The 26,436-nt window shown below is 33.0% G+C and overlaps 4 protein-coding genes across 4 annotated transcripts; 3 read left to right on the top strand and 1 right to left on the bottom strand.

Annotated features, from left to right (window-relative positions):
- The first annotated feature begins 25 nt into the window (after nt 1–25).
- On the top strand, nt 26–5,521 carry LOC131955051 (thiopurine S-methyltransferase-like). Its single transcript, XM_059319000.1, has 9 exons — nt 26–133; nt 640–740; nt 1,851–1,943; nt 2,361–2,496; nt 3,168–3,220; nt 3,479–3,553; nt 3,707–3,780; nt 4,942–5,004; nt 5,233–5,521. The coding sequence occupies exons 2-9, from the start codon at nt 664–666 to the stop codon at nt 5,328–5,330; spliced, it is 669 nt and encodes a 222-aa protein (XP_059174983.1). The 5' UTR covers nt 26–133; nt 640–663; the 3' UTR covers nt 5,331–5,521.
- Nucleotides 5,522–7,322: 1,801 nt separating this feature from the next.
- On the top strand, nt 7,323–20,807 carry LOC131955050 (putative thiopurine S-methyltransferase). Its single transcript, XM_059318999.1, has 9 exons — nt 7,323–7,385; nt 8,784–8,871; nt 17,090–17,182; nt 17,597–17,732; nt 18,690–18,742; nt 18,994–19,068; nt 19,203–19,288; nt 19,881–19,949; nt 20,234–20,807. Exons 2-9 carry the CDS (start codon nt 8,786–8,788, stop codon nt 20,329–20,331), a joined length of 696 nt encoding a protein of 231 aa, XP_059174982.1. The 5' UTR covers nt 7,323–7,385; nt 8,784–8,785; the 3' UTR covers nt 20,332–20,807.
- LOC131955049 (uncharacterized) lies at nt 12,789–15,095 on the bottom strand. The gene is made up of 2 exons (XM_059318998.1): nt 14,671–15,095; nt 12,789–14,154 (listed from the first exon to the last, which is right to left on the bottom strand). The coding sequence occupies exons 1-2, from the start codon at nt 14,977–14,979 to the stop codon at nt 13,039–13,041; spliced, it is 1,425 nt and encodes a 474-aa protein (XP_059174981.1). The 5' UTR covers nt 14,980–15,095; the 3' UTR covers nt 12,789–13,038.
- A 1,119-nt stretch (nt 20,808–21,926) lies between the features above and the next one.
- LOC131955041 (putative thiopurine S-methyltransferase) lies at nt 21,927–26,289 on the top strand. The gene is made up of 9 exons (XM_059318988.1): nt 21,927–21,965; nt 22,280–22,381; nt 23,017–23,109; nt 23,397–23,532; nt 24,240–24,292; nt 25,068–25,142; nt 25,316–25,401; nt 25,706–25,774; nt 26,186–26,289. Exons 2-9 carry the CDS (start codon nt 22,284–22,286, stop codon nt 26,287–26,289), a joined length of 714 nt encoding a protein of 237 aa, XP_059174971.1. The 5' UTR covers nt 21,927–21,965; nt 22,280–22,283.
- The last annotated feature ends 147 nt before the right edge of the window (nt 26,290–26,436 follow it).

Below are 26,436 nucleotides of genomic sequence, written 5' to 3'. Positions count from 1 at the left end.
CTACACACTTGACTGAAGTAAGTAGGCCAAAGTTGCTTGTAACTTTATTTATTTAGCAAGCTAGAAAATTACACTTAACAAGTGGTTGGCTTTAAAATCATCTACAGGATTTACGAGTAAAAATATACAAAAGGTGATACATTTAAAAAAAAAAATATATATATTGAAATCTAGATCATATCTAGTGGATATAGAGAAACTTTAAAAAATTAAATTTAGTTTTTGATACTCTTTAATGCTTTATAGTTCATGAAAATAAGTAATTAATAATGCAAGTAACTTAATGTGTTTCACTTGCAAGGTCTGTATATTAAGCTATAACATACTCCACATCAAAGTGAAGTTTAGCTTAGGGTTTGATTACTACAGTGGTACAGTGAAATATTTATTTAAAATAAATACAAAACACTTTGTCGGATAGTGAAACTGTATGAGACAGGTTGTGTGTAAGACAGATAAAAGGGCCAAAAAATGTACTACAGAAAGAAATAAAAAGCTGCTAAAAGAACAACAATGTAATGACCTGCAGCTTCAATTTGATTTCCCATTATAGAGATGTTTAACAGCAAAAATTGTTCAACAGCTGTGCCATTTATTAATTTGTTTCTGCCTATTATTTAAAGTGTTGCTATTATTCAGGTTGTTTAAACAGTCATAGCAATCATGTCTAAGAGAGTTGAGGCTTGGAAGAGTTGGTGGGATGAAAGGCAAATTGGTTTTCATCAATCAGATGTACACAAGTAAGCAATCTTTAAAATTATAGTAATATAAGTGGATCAGTTCAGATTGTGACACAATTCTTTTAAATCTCGCAATGTACACTAAAGATGACCGTCAGCAAAATTATTTATGTAGTTAATTACAAGGAAACATGTTATCCTACTATAAACTGATAACGTATTCAAATATGGATGGAAATGATTAATTTGTAATCATTTGAAAAGAAAGTATTCAATGAAATTTGTACAATGATTTTAAAATCATATTTGTATGTGATTTATAAGTTTTTCATGGTGGCATACAATAGCCTTTTTAAAACATATATCCTCCTGTCAGAACACCCTGAATCACCGAATAGTCAGATTGTATTTCTTACAGATGCCAAATCAGTCCTGCAATCCCTACAAAATCCGGAGTCCTATATTCAAACACTTATGACAGCACTAGAGAGGCTAAAAAATACCTGCAGCAGAATTGTGCTGCAGTGGATCCCGGGCCACTGCCAGATCCAGGGTAACGAGATCGCAGACCAGCTGGCAAAAATTGGGGGAAAGAAACCACAACCGGAAATTTCGCTACACCCAAAAGAAATAAAAAGAATAATTAAAAACAAACAAACGCAAATGTGGTCTGTCACACACCCTCACTACATTAAAGACGACGGCTATTACAATTTAACACGAAAACAACAATACATAATCTTTCGACTTAGAACAGGCCACAACAGACTAAATCAACACATGCACAAAAAACTGAAGGTTGGGTGTAGCGAAATGTGCCCTTGTGGCAAGGCCCCGGAAAACACGGAGCACGTACTCCAGGAATGTACTCTGTATAGCCAGGCAAGAGGCGGACTCTGGCCCCAGCCCACCCCACTCAGGGAAAAATTATATGGGACACCTGACAAACTGGAAACCACAGTCCGGTTTGTCCACGACGTTGGACTTGTTGTCTGAATCCTCCACCATATTCAAAAATTAAGAACGAAGAAGAAGAAAACATATATATATATATATATATATATATATATATATATATATATATATATATATATATATATATATATATATATAATAGATATATTATATAGATATATACATATATGAACACAGGCTCACTTTCTTTTCCAGGATGTTGTCTAAACACCTTGCTAAACTAATTCCCGATGACAAAGCTAACAAGGTTTTCTTCCCTCTTTGTGGCAAAGCTGTTGATATGAGCTGGTAAGATGCCACAAATATGGATTATAAATCTGTGATAATTTTTGCAAAATAAGTTGGCTATAATCCATATGGAGGTTGTTATTTTATAGTATTTTTTTTCTCTAATGTTATTTTTTTAATAAAGTATCACAAGTTTTTCTTTCCAAGACACTTTAATTACATGCTTGTTTTAATCATCCATTGTTGTTGTTAATTTGACAATTGATATTTATAAATGTGTTTACAAATGCATCATGTTTTTATTTTTTAAAATTTTGTTCAACTCATTTGTTTACAACTATAAAAACTGTCAATTTAGGAAAAATATTTAAAAAAATAAACAAAAAAAAAAAATTTACAAATCCATCAATTTTTCCAATAGAAATATTACAAATATTACCTGCTTTCTTGAGCGTTATTTTGAACTCATTTTTTAAGGTTAGCCAGCCAAGGCTATAACATAGTTGGAGTGGATGGAGTCAAGAAAGCATTGGAGGAGTTTTTTACAGACCAAGGCATTGAATATTCTGTAGAAGATGTTAACCACAATGAACAAACTTTTCAAATGTTTAAGGTTTTGTAGTTTAGTGTGTATTAACTTGTTTTCCATTTAATTAGAATTCATACATCTTGATATTTTTGGAATGGGTATGCATTTCATTAGCCAGTGCCTTACACCACTGTATCTTATTTATAAAGTATTTTTGGTAAAGTTCATTATAAACTATATATTTTCCTAGATGATATGCCCATTCTGTAATAAATATTCTCATGAAATAAGTCCTTAACTTGTTACATTTATTAAAAAAACTCAAAGTGCTCTGGTATATAAACTATTTAGAAATTCCCAAATACTAATTTAAATTCATCATTTTTAACTTTGAGAATATTTGCTGAATTTATGGTTTAGAATTTTAAAAATATTCTTTTGCTTTTTATGAGTGGGATGTGGGTAACAACTAGAGCATCTTGTGACAGCCAAGATAAATGTTTCATTAACTATTTTTACATTTTTATTTCCCATTTTAATATTGTATATTATCGTATACTTAAACACGTTTATTTTATGTTGAACACAAGAATAAGGCCGTAAGGCAGATAACTCAATACACCCAATTTATGGATCTGAATTGGATTGAGGAAGGGCATTGGGGGGGGGGGGGGGGGGGGGGGAACAACAAGCATCTTTGCAATTAATGAGTTCAAATTGATAAAATAAAAAAAATAAACTTTTTAACCTCCCAGAGTAAAGATGATATGATTCGACTCTACTGTACAGACATCTTTAACTTTACTCCGTGAGTTAGCGACGACATTTCAAACTACAGCCTAATTAACTAAAACTATATTACAATATTTTTTATCAAACTTTATCAAAATAATCATTTTAGCCAAAACACACTAATTTTATCAGAATGTTAATCAAAGCTAATCTTTTTAGAAATTTAACTAATGAGCTTGTTGAAAAATAAATACCAATGCCTTTAGATATTGACTCTTCATGTTTGCTAAATTATGAGTTGTTTTTTTTCTAAAGTGCATCTGTTTTTCCTCAGTGACATTGAAGGAACATTTGATGCAGTGTGGGACAGGGGAGCTCTGGTTGCACTAAACAGGGAGGATGTTTCTGGGTAGGTGAGACTGCTACTACTTAAGTAGTACTAAGTTCATGTGAAGATCTAACTGTAAGAATACAAACGTTTATGTTAAGCCAATCTAGATTTACATGCACTATAAATTTTTGTTTAACATTATTGTTTTATATGTTCTAATTACATTAACAGATATGTACAAAATATGAAGAGACTTTTAAGTCCCAATGGTAGAATTTTAGTTGAGGTCATGGAATATGATCCTGGTGAGTCAAATTTAATTTTCTACTAGCTTGTTTAAAACTTAATTTCAATGTTCAAATGGAATCTTGTAATAAAATGTTCACCCTTCCTTTTCTGCACCAATTTGTTTCAAGTTCTACTATCTAAGTTTTAAACTAGTAATCTTTGATGTAGTGGATGTAGTGAAGACTTATTCAACTTATTATCAATGGTGGTTCTTAAATTAAGGGGAGAAAACAAGAGTTGCACTAAAGTGATGAGTTTAATTTCAAATACTCATTGCATAGCAATCTATATTCTATCATATTGCAAACTTTACAATAATAACAGACAGTAGTTTCATGCACAAACTGTAAGTTAAAGATAGTTGCCAATCACAAATATTTTTTCTGTTGGTAAACATTTCTATGCTCATAAAATTATTCATAGTTATTAGAAAAGCTGTGATACACCATTATGAAGTTTAACAATTGGGTGGGGTTCTATGGCATTTTAGTTTTTAAATATGAGGCACGCCATTAGAAGAATTTATTTGATTTGAAATTCAGCAAATCTTACTCTTTTTGTTTTTTATAATTGCCAAGTATGTGAGGGTATGGAGGAGTGAAAGGGGTGTTGATGGTTTTCAATCAGCATATGGACGCAATGGTCATCCTACTGATTTTTTAAAATTTATTTTTTTTATTTTAATTGGACTCACTAATGGGTTATATTAATTAAAATTCAAAATACTAAAAGCGGAAATTAAAACAATGGGAATGTATTAAAACAATTTTTTATATATGTTATAATTTTCAAAACAACTTTAGTTCAACAAGAAAAAAAAGCATTGCATTGGTTTTTTGTATAGCTTTGTGTACATCATGGTATATGCCTACTCTTTATTACAACTAAACAACATATTTTTCTACTCTTTAAGAGGAATAAATAAGCCTGTTTTTTTTTTTTTTGTAAATGTTTAATATTGATTATTGTTTTCAATATTTAAAAAAAAAATCATATTATTTATTAAAAGTGCATGTTCACCTAGTCAAACACTGCATTTATTTCCCTTGAATTCCATCCAAACAAAATGATATTTTATTTCCATAGCTGTCTGGGGGATTAGCAAATTCATACACTAAATAGAAAAGCTGACAGATACATAGATCTAACATAAACATTTGTATTTCATTTTCCATCAGATGGTCAAAACAAACACCCGCCACCTCATCCGATGTACGAAGAAGAGATTAGATCATTATATGGTAAACTAAATGTTTTTCATTAATCTCTATTATTGTAAAAATAATTAATAATTACATGTCATTGAAAAAAATATTTTTAGAATAAATGAGAGCTCAGCTTTGGCAAACATGTACACTGATAGTAAGCCTGATAAATTATTTCTTGTCAGAAATTGTAATTAGAAGATTTATTAATTTTCAAAAGGTTTATGGAATTAATGAGGCTAATCAAATTTTTTAAACTTCCAGAGCCAGAATGTGAAGTCCATTTAATAGAAAGAGTTGAATATCAGCTACGTGGCACAGATATATATACGGTGATTTACAATATAATAAAGAAACCCTAGTCATTTGCTATTATTATAAGAATTAAGAATTAAATGTCGTTGTTGCTCTTTTGTTAGTAGCTAAGAAGTAGCTCTCATCTTCATCACAGACTTTTTTTTAAAATGATGATTAATAATTCTTTCAAAGAAACATTGCTCAGATAGCTTTTTCTTTAACAAATAGTATTTACATTAATGTGTAAATTAATTACTCTAAAATTGTTTCTTTGTAGTTGTAGTATCAATTCTTATGAAATATTTGTTTATTAAATGATTTAAATTTAACCAAATTATCGTTCTTTTTGTTTTTTAAATTGTTTCTGAAGTTTAAGAATGAGTTGCTGCCCTTAAATGAATAACTAGGTGACATTTTCCATTACTTTCAATAGTCTATTTCATTGATCTGTAAGTTACAAAGTTGTGCCTTCAAAATAATCTACACTAATTTAAGTGCCAGTGGACACAAGAAATATTTTTTACAAAAAAAAGAGAAAACTTATGCAAATATCCGATACAGTAACCACAGATTTGTCTAGATGTTTTCTGCAAAAAACCTCTGTACTGAGCCCCACATAGAATATCATCACTCTGGGAAAAATGTTTTAACTCAGTTGCCTATTTCTTCAAGCAGTTGTGCATTGTGAATTCCTAGGAAATACCTCTCATGACTGATTGAAAGTGATAAATATTACACACACACAGATTTAATAGGCTTATTCATATGCTTTATATAGGTGTAGTGGCGTAACATAGGGTATTTGGTGCGGCTCTGTCATTCATGACGATCCCCTCCCCGTGAAAAGTAACACGCTGTGTGTAAACACCCATCTGAAATGTGTACTGGACGGGGTGACAGGGTATATTTTGGTGGCCTTGAAATGTATTCGTGTAATACGTTATTCAGCAAACTCAAGCTAGAGATACACATTTAAACATTGTATGAACAGTTATTTTAAAATTGATTTTGTGTAAGCGAGCAGTTCGATTTGTGTGGATTTTCGTCCCTTTAGATCAGGGGTCTCCAAACTTTTCAGTCCGAGGGCCGCATTAACTATCAAATTTCAGTTCGGGGGCCAGTTTCTTTTAGGCATGTCTCTGATTTTCTGGGCAAAGCTCCTCAGCCATCACCAACAAACGTTTTTTCCGTGGACAAAAAGATCTCCGCGGGCCGGATGAAAGGATATCGCGGGCCGCATCCGGCCGTAGTTTGGAGACCCCTGCTTTAGATCCTGCTTTGGATTTGCTTCCATAGCCTTTGTCCAACCAAGAACAAACTACAGGGCCTCATCTGCCCGAGGGTTCGAACTCGAGATCTTTCGGTTTAGCAACCATGAGCTTTACCGACTCGACCACGCCAACACCCTGAATTTATATATAAAACATATACCTTTACTAGTTTCCGCCCCCCCCCCCCCCCGCCCCGGAAACATCAAGTGCCCCCCCCCCCCCCCCCCCGGGATGGTTAATTCCTGCTTTACCTTGTATGGAAACGCAACGATTCTCCCTGATTTAGACCAGGGTGCTGTGGCGGACTTACAAGCTATAACCTAGGACCCCTCTTTCTGAACCCCCCCCACCCCCCCCCCCCAAATATTTCTTTAAACTGTGGAGAGAGAGAGAGCGCATGAAGAGTCGGCCGGTGTCGGTGGTGAAGATGTAAGTGTTGGTGATTGGTGCCCACTTAGGGTTGGCGCCCGGGGCGAACGCCCCACCCGACATCCCCTAGCTACGCCACGGGGTGGATTTTTTGGGTGAGTTACCTCCCCCCCCCCTGCTGAATTTATTTTAAGCAAAAATTTTTTAAAATTTACATGGTAAATATTTCCTCCCTCAGAAATCACATCGGGCGATATCCAACGTTTGAGAAGCCTTGGATTCCACACTCCAGCAATTTTGAATCTGCTCATTATCGTGTCACATTTTTTCCCCAATTAAGTAATTTAGTTGCATTCAGGGAAAAAAAACATATAGCTACATTCCTTCAACAAGTTCAGCGGTTGTTAGGGGGTGGGGAGTGGTGGCGAAAAAAATGGATTTGGAAAAGCTTTATATTCTCGTCTTCTGCTAAATCTAGTTGTAAGTATGTAAGCGAGCAGCGGGCTTTTTATTTAATTTATAACGCATTTATTGATTATTGTAATTGTTGCGCAATGACAATGGTATAACACCGGGGTCGTCCATAAATGACGTCACACTGATCGTAGGGGGAGAGGGGGGTCCGTAATTTTGTGACGGTGTATGATTAGGGGGAGGGGGGGGGGGTCAGATGGTGCGACGTCACACTTTTGCATTATAAAAAGGCAATGTTAGAAAACGAATTTTAGAAAATTGTTTTAATAAATTGTAATAGGAATTGATTAAAATACTCTATTTTGAGACAAGATTTTAGAAAAATATCGATGTTTAAAAAAAAAATTCAACTGCAATTTTGAGGAGGGGGGGGGGATTGTAGGCTGAGGTGTGCTGTCATTTTGGGGGGGGGGGGGGTCTGGCTTTTTGTGACGACGGAGGGGACAGGGGGAGGTAAAAATCGTAAAAAAAAGCATGGCGTCTTTTATAGATGACCCCACCATATCTTTACTAATTTTTTTCTTCATTCTTTTAATTCTTCTCTTCACTTAAATAACTAACCTTAAAACGTACCACCTAATTCATTAGATAGGCTACAGTAATTATATAACCTATCCTATACTATATACACTATATAGATCTAGATTTAGATATATAATTAATAAATTATACTAATGTACTGACATGTAATGATCATTAAAAAGCCTACAAATATTGAATTGGTTTATATCTTATCCTAAGCTGCTACTAATGTAAAACTTAAGCTGAGGCTATAAAAATATATAGATACATCTAAACGGACGAGATTCTGTGTCTACCATTCTAAGTATCGATTAGTTATGTATGTATTGTAAGTCGAGTGAAGCCATCATTCATTGTACCAAGCTAGGCCTATTTTTTTTTAATTTAAAAAAGTGGGCGGGGCAGGTTAGGATAATTTTAAAGTTTAATGAATGACCTCCCTTGTTATCTGCGGTTAAAAAAAATAAATACTAGACTAGCAGACAAAAATTCTTAGCTGACTGTAGACCGTGACTGTAGAGAGGTCTAATACGTGACGACTCGCGTATAAAAAGTGGTCTGCTAGACTGCAGCTAGACAAAACACACATCTCTAGACTAATCGTTTCGTCAATGCAGTAGGCCTACCTTAGAAATCGTTTGTAGGTCTAGACTCTAGACCAGATCTCGCTAGCGAATTCCAAACAGCTGCTGTTTTGCGGAACTATTACAATTTGAACGAGATCGAGTAAGAACTCAAGCAAGACCAACAAGAGTCAAGCGCTTAAAAAAAACTTTCACTTAGAATTAGATTCATGACTCTAGATCTAGATCTAGATCTAGATGTTTTAATAAAATTAATTAGAATCTAGTTAAATTTTTGTTAACATTTTCCTTTAAACAGCAATGGATAACTTGCCGAAGAGAGTTGAGTTTTGGAAGGACAGATGGGATGATAGACACATTGGATTTCATCAAGCAGATGTACACAAGTATGGCCTTTTTATAAAATTATAAGGAAGTGGCTATTGGGACCCGGGTCCTAATAGCCTCGGCTGCTATTGGCACCCGGGTCCTAATAGCCTCGGCCGCTATTGGGACCCGGCATTAAGTTCGTTAAGCACGTGTACAACCTGTATTAAATTTATACCTTTTATGTTTATTTGATTTTTCTTGTGGAATTTCTCATATTTTGTTGTCTTTTATTGTAATTAGTTATGCGGATTATCTACCGTTAGTTCTTATGTTGCTATTACTAAATACGCTATATTTAGCTGTATATACAAAATCATTAAATATATAGCAATTATTGTAAGTCATCGTGGTCGAGTGGAGACGCAGTACCTCCCGCATCTTGATCAATTGCGCGATCGGAACCTATTGAAACTCTCGTTTTTGCGTGAAATAAAGTGTATTTATCTAAGTCTAACATTCCATTGAGTTGTTTGCAAAAGTGTCTTTTTGTAATTGTTTTTTTTTAAATAGATTACATTTTTTATTTGTAGATTTATGTTTTTAAATACGCCAATAGAGAGGTTGCACGTGATGTCATGGATTTGTAACCATGTAAACGTCCGCCATTTTGGGTCTACATTCAAAATGGTGGTCTGCGCTGTGAAAGGTTGTAGTTCTCGCTATGGAAATTGTAAAGGCATTTCTTTATTTCGACTGCCTAAAGTTATATTACACCAAGGTGAAACAGATCGGCAGTTAACTGAACGTAGACGTCGTACATTTTTGGCCAATATTTACCGAAGCGGTGTGAGTGAAGCAGCTGCAAACAACATGCGGATCTGTTCTCGACACTTTGTTTCAGGTAAAGAGTTAAATGATTTACATTTAATAAAATGTTAGGTCATCTCAAATACTAATATATCGAAAGTTATAAAACGTAATTTGTATTAGAGTCTAGTCTCGTGAATATATATAGTCAATATTCGATATATTATATAGATCTAGTAATATATTGTATTATTTTACTAATCACGATATAGCGTCGGAAATTATTGGGTAATGTTCGTTGAGTTTCGGTAACATTCGTTACTGTAAACCATACTTTATTTGACCGGTGAAAGAAAAATAAAGTCAAGTGCATTAAATTAATGTTTTAACTTAATTTAATGTTTAACTGACAAAAAATTAGCAACACTTAGTAAATCTAAATATTATTAATAAAGTCGAGTGTAGTAATTAATGGTTTTTTTTAAGAAACAGATAAAATCTGCAGAAGATTTGCGACAACCAGCTCTAGATCTAGTTCTGTTAGTAAATAAGACGATTAGGCTAGATTAACTAAAGTTAAAAGTAGTAAGAATAACTAGAATAATGTTTAGTAGCAGCAATAATTAGCACTTACACTTAAAATAGTTAGAAATACAAAATAATTAGGAAAACAGTATTTAAAATGCAACTAAAATCAATCCTTGCACATTTTTAAACATTATGTACTAAAAATAATATGGCGGCAAATAAATGATGGTTTACAGTATTTCCGGTGGTTTCCGGAACGGCTCGACAGACTACGCCATGGTTTTACTGTTTTTTACTGCTGTACAGTTCCGGAATAATAACCGACGCTATATCGTGATTTTACCGTAATTTGTATTAGAGTCTAGTCTCGTGAATATATATAGTCAATATTCGATATATTATATAGATCTAGTAATATATTGTATTATTTTACCATACTCGAGTCATATTGACGATAGAGTAAGGCCTAGCATTAGCTGGGTAGCTAGATCTAGAATCTAGTTAAATACTCTATCTACAACTACTACTAGATCTAGTACTGAAACTTATAAACTAAGGTCTAATTATTATTTAACTAATTAAAGTCTCATAAACACTTATAATATATGATAAGCCTAACAACTTTACTATTGTATTACGGCATAAATAATTTTTTTTGGTTTCTGCAACTGAAATTATTGGAAACAGATTGGGTCACAGCTTACACTAGTTCTAGGTTAGGCAGACATAGAACTCTAGGATTAACTAATTATTACTTAAATTAACTTTACAAAATTTACACTAGATTCTAAATGTTTTATCAGAGTAAATAAAGAATAGTAAGTAATAGATCTAGTAGACTTAAGACTTAAATATAACTTTATTTTTTAAACTGTATATCATATTGAGTCTAGTAATTATTAATAACATATTATATATATTATAGTTAGTCATATTTCTCATATTTGGATAAGCTTTTTAAAAATAGGCCTTCTATTCACGTGTAGTCTTTTTAAAAAAAAATATTCTATTTATCCAGGTAGACCAGCAAACTTCAGAGATGAAACAAATGTTGACTGGGCTCCCACCCTGTTCCTTGGACATGATAATATTTCTATGGCAAAAGTGAAGTTATCAGTCGAAAGACACACACGTACATTAGAGAGACAAGCAAAGAAACGTGCTTATGAAGCTGCAGAGGCCCTTTTGGTACTACCATTGGGCAGTTCAACAAATATCCAGTGCTTCAATAATCAAACAGCCAATACTTCCCCAGTGGATATGGGTGAAGGTAGTTCAAATATTCAGTGCTTCTATAATCAAACAACCATTTCCCCAGTGGATATGGGTGAAGGCAATTCAAATATCCAGTGCTTCAATAATCAAACAACCAACATTTCCCCAGTGGATATGGGTGAAGGCAATTCAAATATCCAGTGCTTCAATAATCAAACAAACATTTCCCCAGTGGATATGGGTGAAGGCAATTCCAATATTCAGTGCTTCAATAATCAAACAAACCACACTTCCCCAGTGGATATGGGTAAAGATAAGGCAAATATTCAGACAATCAACACTTCCCAATTGGCTATTAGTCATCAATATGCAAAGGATAGCACACAAACTATCACTAGCAGCATTGGTGTCAATATAGATTCTCTTTTTTTTGAGATGCAACAGTTAAGGTGTGAGAATTATTTGCTTCGTGAAAAAGTATTATGCTTTGAGCTAACCCCAGAGTCTTTCATAAATGACGATGATAAAGTCAAATTCTACACAGGTATTCATTCTTATGGTGTACTGATGCTTATCTTCAATAGCAGTAGTGGCACTATAAATCATAACCACAATAATTGTCTCACCAAATTTCAGGAATTTGTGCTAACATTGATGAAATTAAGGCTTAGTCTGCCGCTGCGAGATCTGTCATACAGATTTAAAATTTCACTGTCAACAGCCAGTAGAATTTTTGAGAAATGGGTTCGCCATATGGCTCACAACCTTAGACAATTTATAGTGTGGCCTGAAAGGGAGGACATACAAAAAACTATGCCTAATTGTTTCAAGCGTTCCTTTGGTGCAAACACAGCAGTTATTATTGATTGTTTTGAAATTTTTATTGACAGACCATCAAGTCTAGCTGCTAGAGCAATCACCTGGTCACAATATAAACACAACAATACCATTAAATTTCTTATAGGCATCACTCCACAATGTACTATATCTTTTATATCTAAGGCTTGGGGTGGTAGGGTTAGTGATAAATACTTAACAGAACATTGTGGCATTTTAAACAAACTTTCACCTGGAGATTTAGTTTTGGCTGATAGGGGATTTACAATAGCAGATAGTGTTGGGCTTTATTGTGCAAAGCTTGCTATTCCTGCTTTTACAAAGGGAAAAAACAACTATCAGCTTTGGAAGTGGCTGAGACAAGAAAGATTGCAAATGTTCGGATTCATGTAGAAAGGGTTATTGGGTCAGTTAGACAAAAATACAAAATTCTAAGTGACACTTTACCACTGGATTATTTAAATGAAAAGGGCAATCCTTTAATAGATGATATAGTGACCACTTGTTGTGCATTGATTAATCTTTGTCCAGCTATTGTGCCTTTTGATTAATTTGAGTATTTAAAAATGCCATTTATTGTTGTCAGCACAATCTATTGTTACCAGGTTGTATTTTAATATTTAATAAAAAATAAAAACACATTTCATATTTCATTTTTATTTTAACTTATTCAGAGTAGGCTTATTTCTTTTTGTCAGTGGTAAGCCAACAGCTTTAGTAATGCCAGATGCCTTTTTATTGGTATAATAGCATGCCAAGAGTTCAGGCAATATAATTTTCTGAAAAAATTCTGCTGCCTTAACAGAGATGCTTGACCACAAATTACTGTCAAAAAAAATTCTTTCTATGTGAACATCTTATGTTGTCCATATGACAAAATCAGCATATGAAGACTTGGTAGCTGCCATTTGGGTCAGGATTTGATAGTAGTAGCGGTGTGTGCTACTTAATTGTTTATTTGGTCCCAGACCAAGGTTTTTGGCCTCCTTATTGGATATGTCACTTAACATTTTCTCCTTAGTGCATGAAGGACACTTTATCTCAACCACACCTTGTCCACAGCAGTCACAGGTAACCATACCATCTGGAGAGGCTCCTATGTAGTGCATTTCAGGATGAATTACTAGTCCACTTTTTGTAATTTTAAAATTAATATGCTGTGCCCCCCAGCTTTGTGCATATTGCTGAAATGCAAAGCTTTCATGTTCACAACCCCACCTCATGCCAGGAGATTGAAATGTTTGTTGCTGAGGGTAACATATTTGTTTTACAAGGCACATTGATGGCTGTGCTAAGTTGGTGTTGCAACAGGCTTGCATTCTGGATGCAGTAATACGCCCAGCTCTTTGACGAAACCATTCCTTTGAATGTGACTGATCTCTAGTTGCAGCTTCAATAGCCTGCCGAGAAACCTCATTGAAATGTTCCCAGCGTAAAGAATTCCCCACTGCCACTAGCTGAGTGTAACTTAAATTTATGTGTTTTGGGTCAAATAATGATGTGAGCGGAGAAGGTAGTGTTGTCTGTGAAGCTCTGAATGTGTAAGTGTGTTTAGGGAGTATTGATAGAATAGCTGATGCACAGCTTATTTTTGATAGCTCTTCCAAAAATGTATCTTTGTCTAGCGGGGCAGACTGTGTTTGTTTCTCTATGACTGATGTGTTTATGGTTGGCTGCTTGTCTAATTTCTTCTTCTTTGCCTCTGGGGTATCAAAATTTACATCAGCCACCGCCAGATAAGGGACTTTTTGAAGGGAGGGAGGGAGAATCCACTGACAAGTTTTTTGTGTGGTTGACACATTATCTTGCAGTCTACATCCTGCTTCTATGGCAAACAGCAGGGCCCCTATGTGTGAACACGATTCGCCTAGCCCAGCCATGCAATTGCAGTGGGCAGCCAAAATAACTCCAGTTTGTTGACAAAAAAGCCATGGCTCAACTGGCTTTTCTGCTGCCTTTTGTGAATGCTTGACCTGCAAAATAAGACAAGTATTAATTAACAAATTGAGGCTATAACATAAACACAAATCAAACTGTTGTAGCTGATTAAAAGGAAAAATAATTCAAGCTAGAAAACATTGGATTATTAGATTCAACAAAAATGTACAGGTCCTAAAAAGTTTGGTACCTTATAGTGGTACTAATTTTCTATTTGATTTTTTAATTTTATGAATGGGCTCATCATGGGTTTATTATCATGGTTTAAGCATGGTAAACCCATACCAAATGTTGCCATCAACTACCACTGAGCAGAACAAGTCACCAAATTTAATGTAAAATTAGTGTTTATTTTATGTGAGAATGGTTTAGAATAATCATCAATATTATTAATATAAATATTGGATTAGTAAAATCCAAAAAAATGGACAGGTCCTAAAAAGTGGGATACCTGCCTTATACTTACACCCTGCTTTCCCCTAAGTCATTTAAATATTTAGGTAAACATCATAAGACATTATATTTAGTCTATTAATTAAGAATTGACTTACTTTGGCAACAACGACGACTTTGCTTCCAAATTCTCTGCATTTTATTTGGGACACAAGCCCATCCGTAAAGTATACATAGGACTTCATGCTTTTATAGTTTCTCATCTGTTCCTGTGTCACTTTGTTGGTCGAAAACACTAAATAGTTCACTATGTCCATGTTTTCAATTTTTGGCCAAATACTGATATCATCTACAAGTTGACGCTGATCACTAAGAAGATACGGATCTTCAATGCATAAAAGTTCAATTTTTTTAATGTATTGTTCTTGCTCGGTAGGTGCGAGGCTTTTAACATAAGCTGAACACATTCTGGAACTAGTCTAACACAAAACTGTACTGAAGACTCCACTGCCTAGCGCTTTATATTAAAATAATTTATATACACCGGTTGTTAGGGCCGGCGATAGGGCATCAACATGGCGGTCAACATGGCGGCGGATGAAACATCACGTGGTTTTGGTCACGTGTGTGCAACCTCTCTATTAGGCCCTATAAAAACATCGTTGCTCCATTGATCGCCCGCTCGCGTTTTCTGGTCAGCGCAAGAAAAATACCGACACGGTCTAGCCAGGGTCAGTGTGATTTCAGATTGGTTTAGATGTGAACAGTGTAGGCGTATAGCATACGTCATAGCAAGACCATGGCTACGAGGGGGGGGGGGCAGTGTTTCTTCCAGACTTTTATCCCCAGGGGGGGGCACTAGAAATTTTCGGGGGGGCGATAGACTTTCTTCGGGGGGGGGGCGGACACTGTTAAAAGTATATATTTTCTATATAAATTATATAAATTTCATTTCGTTCGGGGGGGGGGGGGGGTTGTGTGTGTGTGTGTGTGTATGTATGTATATATATATATATATATATATATATATATATATTTGGACGGATAGACCTATGAAATCAAATTACGTTTAACAGAACAAAAAACAACAACACATTTTTACATGCGCGCTCAACATTCGCTCGGCCATAGAAGTTCATACCATAGGCCATTATTATATTATAGACCTAACGACACCCACTCATCATATCATTTGTCAGTAATGATATCGGGTATTTAAAGCAAGATCTCAATATATCATTTAGAATTACAAGGAAAAAAATCACAACAGAAAAGATATATTCTGCACCTTAAAAGAATTTTCGTATAACTACATCTTAACAATTCTATTGGCTGGTCCCAATAGCGGCCGTGGCTATTGGGACCCGGGTCCGAATAGATGCATCCTTTTTATAATCTTTTATTTAACTTGATTCCTTATTAACTATTCCTTATCTTGTGCTTTTGTTGCCTGTCCATCATGGGTGGAATATTGCGAACAAAATTCTTAATTGGAGTCCACTGATTGGGTATCATGCACAAGGGGTCAGTGGTACTACGTGAATCAATGGTCAAACTGCACCAAGGGCATCCTCCAGAACACACAGACTTCCCATTGAGCATTATGTGGGTGCATTTGTTTTGAAGAGAAACCTACACTAGGGATATAGATAGTGCACTATTGAAGTTGATGACTTAGCAGAATGAGGGGTAACACTTGGTTGCTCCCAAAAGCTCCCAGCAACACCCCTGATATGTGGGCAGTTGCTAAGGGGTGTTCTACCTTACCTGTATGTAGTATATAGACTGATCAACATACACTCAAAGTTTTTTATACAGCACCCCCCGGGCATCTTGGCAGCAGTGTGGACAAACCAACGTCCCAACAACACCGCACTGAAATCTAAGAAATGTAGTGCCAATATTGTTTAAATATCACAATGTCTACTCAACTGAAATTTATAAATTTGGTATCTAAGAAATAGCTGATAGTCCAATCTAACACTCAGTGATTATAATTTAATGGTACCTCACACAGAAGTTAACGTCTTGGTAAATTAGTTGACAACGTTCGGCAGAATCAATATTTGTAAAATAAAGTTTATAAACACACATAATATAATGAACGACTTTCTTCTTAGATTGCAGCAATTTGCAACTGGTCATCTTGTATTTCATTTCCTTTTTGTTATTATGAATGTTTTTATTTATTTACTGTATATTTTAAAATTTGATAAGTGTTGAGTTTTTCCCAACCCTTCTATGATCAAAAACCTATTTTGTCTTTAAACCAATTCACTTCAATATCTAGTCTGCATCATGATGACAGCCAAATTCAATAAAAATAAATGCTTCATTGATTTCTAGGAGATGTAATATGAATAACTTATTAAAAACGATAAAAATGTATTTATTGTGTGTGACAAATTTACATGATTATGTCATTACACCAATCAGTTTTCTGATTATTAATAAGCAAGCAGCAAAGCCTGTCATGCATCAGGCATAAGAAGAAAATTATCACTTTCACAATTATGGTACATTTTCAACACTTTGGACTAGCTTTCATTTTTGGTACAAATATAATTTATTTTCTAGGATGTTGTCTAAACACTTCACTAAACTAATACCTGATGGCAAAGCTAACAAGGTTTTCTTCCCTCTTTGTGGCAAAGCTGTTGATATGAGCTGGTAAGTTATTTAAATTAATATGACATCTTTGGTAATTGTTTTTATTTTAATGGGGAACAATACATTTTTGGCAATTATTTAATAATTGGAAAATTTGTTTGTTTTGTTTATGTAGCATTTAATTTTTTTCTCTTAAATAAATTAAATATATGAATAACTTTCAGACAGACATATGTAGATTGGAGCTTTAGTTAGCTTTCTGTATCAACAAAGAGCATTTTGTAAATATGCTAGTCTAGTGAAAATGTGTAAAATTCTCCGGCTTGGTTAAAGCCAAATGACCCCATTCTATCAATCAAATGTCAGAGCAAAATAAATTTTTTTTATTAATAGTGACCTTTTTAGAGCAATAAAATGATAAATAAAAAGCTGAACACGTTTTTGAAGGGGTATTTTTTTTTATAAATATTTAAGGTTAGCCAGCCAAGGCTATAACATAGTTGGAGTGGATGGAGTCAAGAAAGCATTGGAGGAGTTTTTTACAGACCAAGGCATTGAATATTCTGTTGAAGATGTTAACCACAATGGGCACAACTTTAAATTATTTAAGGTTTCAAAATTTGTCTCTCCATTTTTTTAAGGGGCTGAATTAACATTTATGTTTTGTTATTTAGTGTGTATCAGTTAGAAGCTATAGATATTTACTTGAAGTTGTTGTCTTAGTTTTAAGACTACTTAAGCTATCTCAGGAGTGTGTGATTATCATATGATAGATAACTCTAATCAACTTCTTACAATGATAGCCAAGACAAATGTTTGGTTCACTGTTACTTAGTGGTTTTTTAAGTTCTCACTGAGTTATAGAGACCTTTAATTCTACACAGTTTTATCTAAGATATTTGGCTGCAATTTATTAGAAATTTAAAACTTGAAACACCAGCACCAGATATCTCAGTGCAGAGTTGTGTCCCTGTTTCCAAGCAGAGAAACATGTTTATAATGGGTTTATTTGTGTTTTTCCTGTGATAAAGTATTACATACATTCATGCAAAACAAAGCTGGATGTGACTGATTTTTAAAATGTATACAACTCAGCACACCCAGAATGATTAGTGGAGATCTTAATGTAGAGTTTTTGCCCTGCTTGTTAGAGTGGAAAGTGTAACTTGTCCTATGTGGTGATGTGATGATGATTTTATTTAAGTGTTTACAACTTAAAACTTTATATCTGGATTAAGAAAACAAACACTGCTATACACCTTATCCTCCCTCCAAAATTAGGTTTCACACACTTTACTTTATGGGACAGGGTGGCCCAAAAGTCTCGAGTTCGAATCCAGGTTCAAGTCAGTAGAACATCTGACCCAGCTGTGATGTTAGGGAAAGTAAAGGCGGCTGGGTATAGTGCTGACCCCACTATCCCTTTACATGCTGAGGTCACAGAAACAGGTGAACTCTACTTCACTTGCCCCATGGGCCGTTAAGTTTGAAAAGGAAACTATTTTTATACACTATTTTTGAACCAAAAATATAGTTATATAAATAATTGTTTGTTTAAAATTGCCAGAGTAAAGATGGAAAGATTCGGCTGTACTGTACAGATATTTTTAACTTTACTCCGTGAGTATACATTTATTAAACTTTGATATGTTTACATTTTATACGAAAACTTCAAATAATTGATTGCTTTAGTTTGAAAAACAAAAATTATATATTAAGAATCTTAAAGATTTAATTGTTTATTTTATGAAATATTTTTATCACTCAAATAGTTAAAACATTCAAATGAACACATTTAGTGTTCTCAAAAGCAAATTTGGATTTAATGTTATCTTATTAAATGAGTTTCATTGCAACCATTTATTTTTCAGTGACATTGAAGGAACATTTGATGCAGTATGGGACAGGGGAGCTCTGGTTGCACTAAACAGAGAGGATGTTTCTGGGTAGGTGAGACTGCTATTCAGCTATTTAACTTGGTTAAGATGAACATGTACACAATAGTGTAACCGTAATTATAGAGAAATGGGAACTAAGCTGCATGCATTGCACTGAATGTCTTGTAAATCTACCTCATCAGATATGTAAAGAACATGAAGAAACTTCTAAGTCCTAATGGTAGAATCTTAATGGAAGTCATGGAATATGATGTTTCAATCATGGATGGTGAGTCCTGTAATATATTTCTTTTAATTTTTATAGACGTGAAAAATTAAAGGGAAACAATAAAAATATAACAAAAGAAATAACAAGATAATGAGGTTTATTTCTTTCAATACTCTTGCTTTTTAGAAAAGTAGTGTATGGAATTACCCCGGGTTACCCTTCTTTTTGTTGTTTATTTAGTCATTTCAGTTGTTATTGTTTTTGTTTTGATAATTTTTGTGAGCTCTCAAAAATATGTTTGCCATTCAGGGATTTTGTAATTCTCACTAGTCTCTCTGCTTAATTCTTGTATTGTTATCAATACAATTTTTCTTTAAACTACTTCTTGTTTAAAAAGATGATATATATAATGTACATTTTATGTCAGAAACCATTTTACTATCCAGCTTTCAATTACTTTACATAATTTGGCAGCTTAGTAGGAATTGTTTGTGTTAGATCATGCAAAGACATACAGATAAAATCTAAATTAAAAATATTTTCTTCATGAGTGTGAACACTATGACAGAAACTACTTAGCCTAACTCACTTGCAGTTAACCTTTCTGTACAATCAATAAAACTAGACATTTTTATTATTTTTCTCCACAAAGGTCTTGAAGGTCCAAGCAAACCACCCCCACCCCATCCAATGTATGAAGATCAGATCAAGGCTTTATATGGTAGGTATACATTGTAATATTAATCATAGTACTATTTCATGTCAGTAAAGATTTGTTTTTTATAGTTATTTCATGATGTTTAGAATTTATTTCCTAATGTTATTTTCATTACTAAAGCATTTTTTGCTTTTCTAAATAAAAATGTGTCCTAATATTAAAAAAAAATACACAAAAAGCTTCTGTGCTACTTTTTATTATTATTCTATGGGTTTTTTAATGGCATATGTCTAAAGATAATTTTAAAAAAATTTTTCATAGGTTTAATAAAACTTTGAATGTTTCAGAGCCAGAATGTGAAGTCCATTTCATTGAAAGAGATGATCGTCAAATACAAGGGAGGGATGTTAATACTGCAATTTATAATATTATCAAGTTGCCTTAAATGCTATTAGATTTATTATCTTTAAAAATGCATTGTCTTTCTATTTTCACGTTTGTTTAACTATAACAGCACTGCATCAGATTACTGACTCTTTAATGTATGTATTTTAACCGGGTATTATAATATTTAGATCTATTTAAATACTGTTTTTAGTTTTCAGGTGAAGTATCCATTTTGATACTGAGTGTAAAGGAAGTAAATAATTACCTTGTTTAATAATAACCTAGCAAACTTTTAAAAAATTGCTCACATATATATCATGTTTATTTGTTGCAAATTTTGTAAAACAGAGTTTCTGTCAGATTTTTTTATTAATTTAAATACTAGAACTATATGTTTTACTTCTACTGATACAAAAGCCATCTCGTTTTAATGATCACTTAAAAACTTATTGTAGATTTATTCTTGGATGACTTACTGAATTTTTAAATGTAGCCTTGTCTTAAGAGATGTTAATGTATTAAAATGTGTCTTCATAGATTTCTTTGTGCTTATTTTTCTTGTGTGTGATTTGAAAATAGAATGCTTGAAAATTTTGTTTATTTTATATGCTGTTAGGAGTTTGGATAATTTTTCTTTTCTTTTTAGTAATGACAACTTTATTTCTGGTTAGAAAAAAGCTTTCTTTTTTCTCTTTTAAAAGGTTTTCTTTTTGTCTAACTAGATTTACTAACCTTGTCAATTTTTAAATAATAATAAGAACAGACTTAATATTAATTAGCCATCAGTTAAGTCACCACCTGTCAACAGTAAAGCTAACAGAAATGATTTTGTGAACAATTTTTAAAGGCACATGTTGAAGATTTCTTTATTGTTAGCTGATCAATAATTTTTGACATACATTCTTGAAGTAAAAAAGCAAGCTTTGTGTCATGACTGAAATCTACCTGTAAAATAATTAATGAATTGTAAACTCTTACACTTTAACCAAGCTTGGCAACCAGTATAAGTTTGAGACATTTTTTCAAAGAACAGCATATCTTTTTTCCCTTGTATAGAATTCAGTGTAAATAATAAGAGTTTGTACAATTAAGTTACAATTAATGAAACAGTTAAAAATAGTGTTACTCGTACAGGTGCAACTTCTGATCACATAGATGTATGTGTGTATATACATATTATGTATATAATCCAGAAAGAAAAGCAGGCTGAAATCGTAGTCAACTGCCTATATGGCGCATAACAGGTTGACATAGAATACTTAATTGTGTTGGAGGAAATACCATCCAACACTACAGTTAAGAAGGAGAAAAATAATACATTTAGCCACAACATGGGTGTCTATTGGTTATTGTTTTTCTAAATTAACAAATACCTATCAAAGGAAGTAAATTTCCTTTTAGAAAAATAAATAATAATCCATGTACTGTTTTTTGTACCAAACACAGCCCTATGTTCTTATCTCTAGACAGACTTGACAGTTTGTAAACACTTGTCCATTAAATGATTAGTGAAGGCCCCTTTGTTTAATGGGATACATTTTATTATTAAATTTTAAAATTCTTTATATCTCCATCAGACTCAAAAAAAAAATCTCTTATCCATTAGCCATAACCTACATTTTACATGATAAGCTACCATGACATTGTTAAGCTGATAACAGTAATTAACCTTAAATTTAATGGCACGAGTTGGTAAGTAGCCTGTATAAATATAGCCTTTTTGTTGGCCTACTTTGAAAAATGTCCAGGTGCAATTATAAACACACAATTAATGAAATGCTTATTTGACAATATTTGTTAATTTTAAAAAAAAATGTCCCAAAATTTACTATGCTCTTCAGCTAAGTTGGGCCTACTTATCACTATTTGTATTTATCAGTGATAAAAGAAAAATGTGATAGGCTAAGCAAAAAATATCAATAATGTTAATGCATTTTGTTTTTTAGCAGATTTATTAGATACAGGTGTTTTAAACATCCTTAACTATCTTACTTTTTTACCTGAAGAAAAATGTCTACTGCGGAAGCTGATACTAAAGACAGGATGAAGGTGTGGAGTGACAGGTGGCGTGATGGAGATATTGGTTTCCATGACGGAGTTGTCAACAGGTTGGTTATTTTAAAATTATTACATTTTATTACATTACAAGATTTAAAATTTATAGCATGAACATTGAACTTTATGGTAGTCTTATATGTGGGGTACGTGTTTGTATGTCTGATATATGCAATATATCTGACATATGCAATATGTATATCTGATATATGCAATATTAAGTAAAGTTCCCTTTCAAACCTGACGGTCTACGTGGCAAGTGAAGTAGAGTTCATTTGTTTCTGTGACCTCTGCATATGAAGAGATAGTGTATCAGCACTATGCACAGGCGCCTTTACTTACTCTAACTTGAGTTAGGTACCCATCAGAGTTGGGTGGACTCAGGGACGGTCTACTGACTTTGACCCGGATTTGAACTCGACTACCGGGTTAGCAGTCCAGCTCTCTACCGCTAGGCCACTCCGTCCCAAATGCAATAATATAAAATGTAAAACAAGTTTTGTGATGTTTTATGAGAAAATATTAATCATGTTTGTGATTAACGCCACAAACTAGTTAGAATTGTATTGATATAGGACCTATACAATATATTAAAATATTTTGTTTTAAATTATTACCCAAGTGAATTTTTAATTCTTAAAAAAAAATTTTTTTTAAATATCACAATACTTATGTATCTGTTTCCTAGAATGTTGGTTAAACACCTCACTAAACTAATCCCTGAGGGGAAAGCTAACAAAGTCTTCTTCCCACTTTGTGGTAAAACTGTTGATATGAGCTGGTATGTAAATATGCAAGTGTTAAGTTTTTTTAACTTCTAGAAATTTAAAATAGAAAGAAGTGTTTTATAATGTTTTATTCTAAGATATTTACTTCTCAAATAAAAATGTTTTTACAATAGTTTTTTTTTAGTTTAGAAAATAATAAACCGCAAATAGATTTTTAAATATCTTCATACTTCATATTACTTTTTTTTTAAAATCTCCATAAACGGCGGGTTGTGCCTCAGTAAACTGCATGAAAAATTAATTTTAAAAAATTATCCTAAACATTTGTGTGTGTGAAAAGGCTTGCCAGTCAGGGTTACAATGTAGTTGGCGTGGACGGGGTGAAGAAGGCACTGGAGGACTTTTTTAATGAACAAAACATTGAATATTCTGTTGAAGATGTGCACAACAATGGAAAAAGTTTCCAGCTGTTGAAGGTATTTTTTAAAACTTCAAACTCTTTTATCCACTATACAGGCCATATATCACATACAGTGATCTAAATTTTAACTTTTAGGAATCTAGGATTAAATATTTCAATTTGAATAGGAATCATATGATAATTTTGCCTCTAAATTTAACCAGCTGAAGCTTATGAATTTACACAATTTGTAAATTTATATTTTGAATTATTCAATTTCAAATGTAAAACATTGCTTCAAAGATAAATTCTATCTCAAAGTGGTGTTATCTCAGTACTGGCCTTGTTTTTGACCATTCTTGTTTGTCTATGTATATATGTAGGTTTACAAAGGGTAGATAACAATAATTACACATTTTTAAAATAGCTGAGAAACAAGTACTTAAATCAAACAATAAAAAGTAATTTAATTTTCAATGTAAAATGTAAGAATGGAGGAAAAAATTATAAGTTGTATTTGGCTAAATGTTTGAGATTAACTGTTTAAATATAAAAATTTATCCTAACACAAACATCGCGAGTGAACAACCACAGTTATGCTTAGTTTTTAAATAATTATTAGAAATGACTATTTTTTCACCTCTATTATTTATTTAATTCTTTTTATAAGACTAGATCTAGTCCTAAAATTTTTTTGAATAGATAATTGTCTGCTAATTTAATTGAAATAAATAAGTGTTTTGTTTTTATGCATGAAATTAATTTAACTACTATCTTAACCAGAGTAAAGATGGACAGATAAGGCTGTATTGTACTGACATCTTTAACTTTACACAGTGAGTAAATATGTTTCCAAGCTTCACTTTTAAAAAAACTGGAGAAATATCAAGGAGAATGACATGTGTGATTGATAGCTTAGTCTAGAAAAGTATTTCACTGCCATATCATCGTCAGGGACTATTTCATTCATTTTTCTCAGAAGGGGGAAGGGTGGGGGCAATATAAGAATGATTAAAGTAAATATTTTCTATTTAAATTATATATAGGGCCCATAGGGGGGTGGGGGGGGGGAGAGGAGGGGCGGCACTCCTGGAGGCAGTGCTCCAACCCCATAGACATGCCTGAAAGAAACCAATTGTTATTACGAAGCAATTATAAAAAACAAATACTCAAGTAAAAAATGAAAGAGGAACTTGTGTTATTACATTGCACATATTAAAGACATTCGGAATAGTTAGATAAAACTATACTTGGATTTTTTTTCCACTGATGTTGAAGGGACATTCAGAATAGTTAGATAAAGCTATACTTGGATTTTTTTTCAGTGATGTTGAAGGGACATTCGGAATAGTTAAATAAAGCTATACTTGGATTTTTTTTCCACTGATGTTGAAGGGACATTCAGAATAGTTAGATAAAGCTATACTTGGATTTTTTTTCAGTGATGTTGAAGGGACATTCGGAATAGTTAAATAAAGCTATACTTGGATTTTTTTTTCCACTGATGTTGAAGGGACATTCGGAATAGTTAGATAAAGCTATACTTGGATTTTTTTTCAGTGATGTTGAAGGGACATTCGGAATAGTTAGATAAAGCTATACTTTTTTCAGTGACGTTGAAGGGACATTTGATGCAGTATGGGACAAGGGATCCTTGGTTGCACTAAACAGGGAAGATGTTTCTGGGTAAGTTAGACTGTTACATAGCTTGGTGAATATGAAGATCAGGCCTCAAAATTAAAAATGTAAACTTTATTCATTAAAAAATGTGTAGCTTATGTTATAAAGAACATCATTTAGAATTATACACAATTTAAGCTTTTAAGTTCTAATACTAAAAACATTTTGTAATTTCCCAGGTATGTTGAAAATATGAAGAAACTCTTAAGTCCCAATGGCAGGATTCTATTGATGATTAAGGAATATGATGCTGCATTAATGAAAGGTTAATTTATTTTGATACTGTAATATATGTGAATATATGTGAGTATATGTATATACACACACTTTTGTTCTGGATATTATGAGAATCTAAAAGGCTTTTTAAAAATGTCTTTTTGATTATCTTAATATTTCAATTTGCATTGCAAGTTAACTGAGGAATTAATTTACCAATGGAAATAACATATTCGTGATTACCTTTACACCTCTTTGTGCTACAGTTTGTACTTTTATAATCACTATCATTAATAAATGTAACTAATTTTTATCATTAATAAATGTAACTAATTTAAAAAAAAAATTCTCAGATGTTGAATGGCTGAACAAACCACCACCTCCTTACCCAATGTCTGAAGATGAAATCAAGACACTCTATGGTAATTACATAATTTTAAAATTGATTAAACACTAACATTCTGAAATCATATTAATTTCTAGTACGCAATAATTATCTGCAAAACATAAAGTAAAAGTAAAGTTTCCCTTTCAAACCTGATGGTCTATGGGGCAAGTGAAGTAGAGTTCACTTGTTTCTGTGACCTTGGCATTTGAAGAGATAGTGTGGTCAGCACTATGTGCCTCTAGGTATCTTAATTAATTACGGGAAAGCACAGACTACTTTCCTTTCTACAGAATTCCAGTGTGTGTAATATGGCCCTACTAGTACATAATTAAGTTTTTCCTTGAACTGTGAGTGCTTAACATAATCTACAAAATGTCTTTCTATTAAGTATTATTCTGTATGTGGTTCAAATTTTCAAAGCACTGTTATGTTGTCAATGTTCTAGGGCCTAAGTGTGAAGTTCATCTTATACAAAGAGACACCTGTAAGGTAATGGGCAAGGAGTTTAAAGGTGCTCAAGCTGCTGTGTATAACATCATCAAAAAATAAAATCAAAAAATAAAAATACATCCAGTAGGCTATTTATGTCAGTTTGTATAAATCAATACATTTACTCTTGAAAACTTAGTTTGGTTATAAAATAATTTGCTCAGATTAAACAAATTTTACTTGTAAGAATTAACAATTTTTTTGTTT

The sequence above is a fragment of the Physella acuta genome, unplaced genomic scaffold (assembly GCF_028476545.2).
Source record: "Physella acuta isolate Inbredline_101_S28 unplaced genomic scaffold, ASM2847654v3 ptg001051l, whole genome shotgun sequence".
Classification (NCBI taxonomy): Eukaryota; Metazoa; Mollusca; class Gastropoda; family Physidae; genus Physella; species Physella acuta.
This window is presented reverse-complemented; position numbering and strand designations above follow the sequence as displayed.

Bases quoted from the DNA above. Each gene is read 5' to 3' on its own strand.
- LOC131955050 (XM_059318999.1), top strand. From the start codon at position 8,786: ATGGATAACTTGCCGAAGAGAGTTGAGTTTTGGAAGGACAGATGGGAT. The intron at 17,183-17,596 runs GTAAGTTATTTA...TAAATATTTAAG, and splicing joins AAAGCTGTTGATATGAGCTG to GTTAGCCAGCCAAGGCTATA. The intron at 19,950-20,233 runs GTAGGTATACAT...TGAATGTTTCAG, and splicing joins TCAGATCAAGGCTTTATATG to AGCCAGAATGTGAAGTCCAT.
- LOC131955051 (XM_059319000.1), top strand. From the start codon at position 664: ATGTCTAAGAGAGTTGAGGCTTGGAAGAGTTGGTGGGATGAAAGGCAA. The intron at 2,497-3,167 runs GTTTTGTAGTTT...TTAACCTCCCAG, and splicing joins AAACTTTTCAAATGTTTAAG to AGTAAAGATGATATGATTCG. The intron at 5,005-5,232 runs GTAAACTAAATG...TTAAACTTCCAG, and splicing joins AGAGATTAGATCATTATATG to AGCCAGAATGTGAAGTCCAT.
- LOC131955041 (XM_059318988.1), top strand. From the start codon at position 22,284: ATGTCTACTGCGGAAGCTGATACTAAAGACAGGATGAAGGTGTGGAGT. The intron at 25,402-25,705 runs GTTAATTTATTT...AAAAATTCTCAG, and splicing joins TGATGCTGCATTAATGAAAG to ATGTTGAATGGCTGAACAAA. The intron at 25,775-26,185 runs GTAATTACATAA...TCAATGTTCTAG, and splicing joins TGAAATCAAGACACTCTATG to GGCCTAAGTGTGAAGTTCAT.
- LOC131955049 (XM_059318998.1), bottom strand. From the start codon at position 14,979: ATGTGTTCAGCTTATGTTAAAAGCCTCGCACCTACCGAGCAAGAACAA. The intron at 14,155-14,670 runs GTAAGTCAATTC...CTTATTTTGCAG, and splicing joins AAGTCGTCGTTGTTGCCAAA to GTCAAGCATTCACAAAAGGC.